The sequence below is a fragment of the Sphaeramia orbicularis genome, chromosome 22 (assembly GCF_902148855.1).
Source record: "Sphaeramia orbicularis chromosome 22, fSphaOr1.1, whole genome shotgun sequence".
Taxonomy (NCBI): Eukaryota; Metazoa; Chordata; class Actinopteri; order Kurtiformes; family Apogonidae; genus Sphaeramia; species Sphaeramia orbicularis.
Window position 1 is genome coordinate 54,479,530 of NC_043978.1, and position 3,851 is coordinate 54,483,380.

The 3,851-nt window shown below is 45.1% G+C and overlaps 1 protein-coding gene across 1 annotated transcript; it reads left to right on the forward strand.

Annotated features, from left to right (window-relative positions):
• The first annotated feature begins 2,159 nt into the window (after window positions 1-2,159).
• On the forward strand, window positions 2,160-3,399 carry nkx2.9 (NK2 transcription factor related, locus 9 (Drosophila)). Its single transcript, XM_030127582.1, has 2 exons — window positions 2,160-2,340; window positions 2,822-3,399. Exons 1-2 carry the CDS (start codon window positions 2,160-2,162, stop codon window positions 3,397-3,399), a joined length of 759 nt encoding a protein of 252 aa, XP_029983442.1.
• The last annotated feature ends 452 nt before the right edge of the window (window positions 3,400-3,851 follow it).

Sequence of the window (3,851 nt, forward strand, 5' to 3'; positions counted from 1 at the left end):
ATGTATTATTATATGTAATATTTGAAAGGTCCGGCCCACTTCAGGTCTTATTGGGCTGAATGTGGCCCCTGAACTAACATGAGTTGGACCCCTGTGATCTAAACGGACTGGAATAGGTGTCTGGCCACACATGGAATATGGCTGTGCGCTCCAGACTTGGCCCTGGAGCAGTAGGTAGATAGTGGCCCAGATCCTATTCAGCTCCATTCACAACCATGACAACACGGAACAAGCTCGGATTTATCCTGGAGAGTTAAAGGACATTGTGCCGGGGCGTCAATCAGCCATTATTGCGGGACTGAACAAATGCAAAATCTTGACTGGAACAAATGCTTCCAACGGGTCTCGGACGCGGGGCTACATTTTCCTCTTTTGTTGCCCCCCCCACTCCCCCGGTTGGCATGTATTTGTGTTCCCTCTGCGTCCGACCACCCAGGACGAGGAGGGGAGGCAGGCATGTCCACTCTGCGCTCCTCCTCCTCCTCCTCCTCCTCCTCCTCACGCGTTGAAGTGGATGGATCAATATCAAACAGGGGAGGACACCAGCCCCCACATGCGGCTGCCTTTGCGTTTAATGCGTTTTCTATGCGTCTGGGCGGACAACACACAAGACACAGTGTGGAGGCGTCAGCAACAGCACATCACCTCACAAACTACAAACCCTCCAAACATGTACAGCTAAAAAACTACAGCAGAAGTCCAAAAGGACAGTTTCCCCCCAAGAGCCCTGCACAAACATACACTGTAAAAAATGACTGTAGAATTTACACCAAAAAGTTGTAAAATTCCAACATAAAAAACTGTAGTGACAATACAATGCAAAGTTGTTTATTTGAAAAGATTTTTGTGTTAGCGATTAAATCACATATAGCTGTAGTTTTTACAGGAAGAGTATGTGAACAAAACCAGATTAGTATGAAGAAATGATGGATTTCTATTGTTTTTAGAAAATAAAACTAAATTGAAAAACAATGTGGTGCCGTTTAAACTGCAAAGACCAGAATGTTAAAATAACGGCATATTTGTGTGTGTGTGTGTGTGTGTAAATATATATATATATATATATATATATATATAAAGCAAATATGCCGTTATTTCAACATTCTGGTCTTTGCAGTTTAAACGGCACCACATTATATTTCAATTTACAGTTTTATTTTCTAAAAACAATACAAATCCATCATTTCTTCATACTAATCTGGTTCTGTTCACATACTCTTCCTGTAAAAACTACAGCTATATTTGATTTAATCGTTAACACAAAAATCTTTTCAAATAAACAACTTTGCATTGTATTGTCACTACAGTTTTTTATGTTGGAATTTTACAACTTTTTGGTGTAAATTCTACAGTCATTTTTTAGTGTACTTTAAAACCATACGAAATAATGATTTGATATTTTTTGTAATATTTATCGATATCGACTGAAATCCCATTTTCTATCATGATAACATTTTTGGACCTATCATCCCACCCTTCCATGGCAGTGGAATAGCGGTCCTGTTAAAGGTGGATGTTGGATCTCCTTTTCTCATCCTTCAGACGTCTTCACTTGTCGCTCCTGCTGTAAATCTGCCTCTAATGGGGCTGATTAGGAAAACCAACTGGAGGCACCCATCCGCTAATTGCTCACTTTGTATGTAAATGTTAGACACGTTGAGAGAGGGGGGGGGAAGGGGAGGAGGAGGGGTGATGATGATGATGATGGGACGGGCTCTGTTGTCACTTGCCACCCAAGACGTGATTCAGCTCCAACAATTCCCATTATCTGTTTCCCACTTTGACGATACGGGCCGAATCTGTAATGATGACGAGTGTTTCCTTCACTCATTGTTGAGGCTTTTTTTTTTTTTTTTTTTTTTCTTGTGCGCGTCCACACCTACCGTCACTGGGAGACGAGCCATTCAGGTAGTCAGAGGAGGAGAGAGGCTTTATAAAAGGAAGCGGCCTGTGTTTGCGGCTTCTGGAGTGCTGTTTGCGTCAACACTGAGCCTGGGAGGTGCGCACACAGCGGCTTCCACTGCGGCGTTTGGACAGTGCGCAAAAAGCAGACAGACAGAAGAACCTCCTCTGAGGACACTTTGGTTTTTCTGGAGCGGTAGTTTGGGTTGTTTTTTTTTTTTTTTCTTTTACAAATACAGATTGGCAGGATCCCGACCATGGCTGCTGCGCCAAACAGGGTCAGTTTTTCCGTCAGGAGCATCCTGGATTTACCCGAGCGGGATGCAGAGGAGGCAGGGCCGCGGTCCTCCCCTGGCTTCTCCTCCTCCTGCTCCTCTTCTTCCTCCTCCAACTCACCCTTTACCTCCTGGATGGACTGTGACCGGAGTCCATGCATGTGTGAGTACAGGTTTGAACAATATTAGAGGACTAGATAGATAGATAGATAGATAGATTCTTTTTTAAAAACATAAATTGGTGGCCAGAATACAAAACCTCCTATCTTAAAAAGTCATTTTTCTGGAAACAAAAAATAAGTTTAGTTTTATTCTAGTATGTTCTTTGTTAAAGTTGTCCAAGCCTCTTCTCCTGTTCTCAGACTCTTTCTGTATAATGTGTTCCCAGTACATACTGGGTTTAATGTGAAAACTCAAACTCTAAAACTGTGCAGATAGGTTTTATTTTTGGCCATCTAAATGGTGTTTTAGAGAAAAGCCAAACAGCCCCCACACTGGTCCTGGCCCTGGTCCTGGTCCTGGCCCTGGTCCTGGTCCTGGTCCTGGTCCTGGCCCTGGCCCTGGCCCTGGTCCTGGTCCTGGTCCTGGTCCTGGTCCGGGCTGTTGTCCTTGTCCTCTGTCTAACCTGGACGTGTCTCTTCCAGCCTCAGATGATGGTGGACTCGAGGCCTCTCCAGACTCCACCAAACCGGATGACTCGTCCTTGGACTCGGAACCTGAAAAGAACCAGAAGAGTAAGAAGCGCCGCGTCCTGTTCTCCAAAGCCCAGACCCTGGAGCTGGAGAGGCGCTTCCGCCAGCAGCGCTACCTGTCCGGGCCTGAACGGGAGCAGCTGGCCCGGCTCCTGAGCTTAACCCCGACGCAAGTCAAGATCTGGTTCCAGAACCACCGGTACAAGATGAAGAGAGGCCGGGCGGAGGGCGCGCAGGACGCAGCGGACATGGGGGCACCTCCGCCTCCGCTGCTGCGCAGGGTCGTGGTTCCGATCCTGGTCCGGGATGGGAAACCGTTCCACACTTGCATACTGGACACGGAAAAGGCCGGCTGCTTAGCTCCGTCCCCGGCGGTGCCCTTCCCCTTGGCGTACCCGTCCGTCCAGCACCCAGCGGCGGCCCTTCCTCCCCGGTACCAGCACTTTCCCGGCGGCCCCGCGGCCTCCAGATACTCCTTCACCTGGAGAGACTTCTGGAGCGACTCGGTCCAGTTCGGTTCTTTTCGGTGAAAACTCCTGAAGCGGACATTCAGTTTAATGCACAGACTCACTTCTGAATGTTGATGACTGCAATTTATTCCGAGCAACTTAAACATTTACACTGGTCGTTATTTTGCACAATTTATTTTGATATTTCTTATGTTTTAATATTTTAAAATATTGTGTTTGACATATGGGCTGACTGTAGCCTGTAGATTTTTAAGTATCCACGAATATAATGGACTATTTGTATGTTTCAGCCTTTTAAAAGGACATCTTTGGACAGAATTATTAGACTGGTGTGTCTGAAGAGTTTGTCATAAATGTGTTTGGTAAAGCTGTCACAATTTAATTGTTTTTTATTTATTTTTTTTTAATTTTTTTTCGGTCAAATTTGATCCAAAAAAATTTGGTAGAAGACACAAAAAATGTTTGCTTTACAAATATATACAGACATGAGCTTTATTTAAACTAATGTCAAC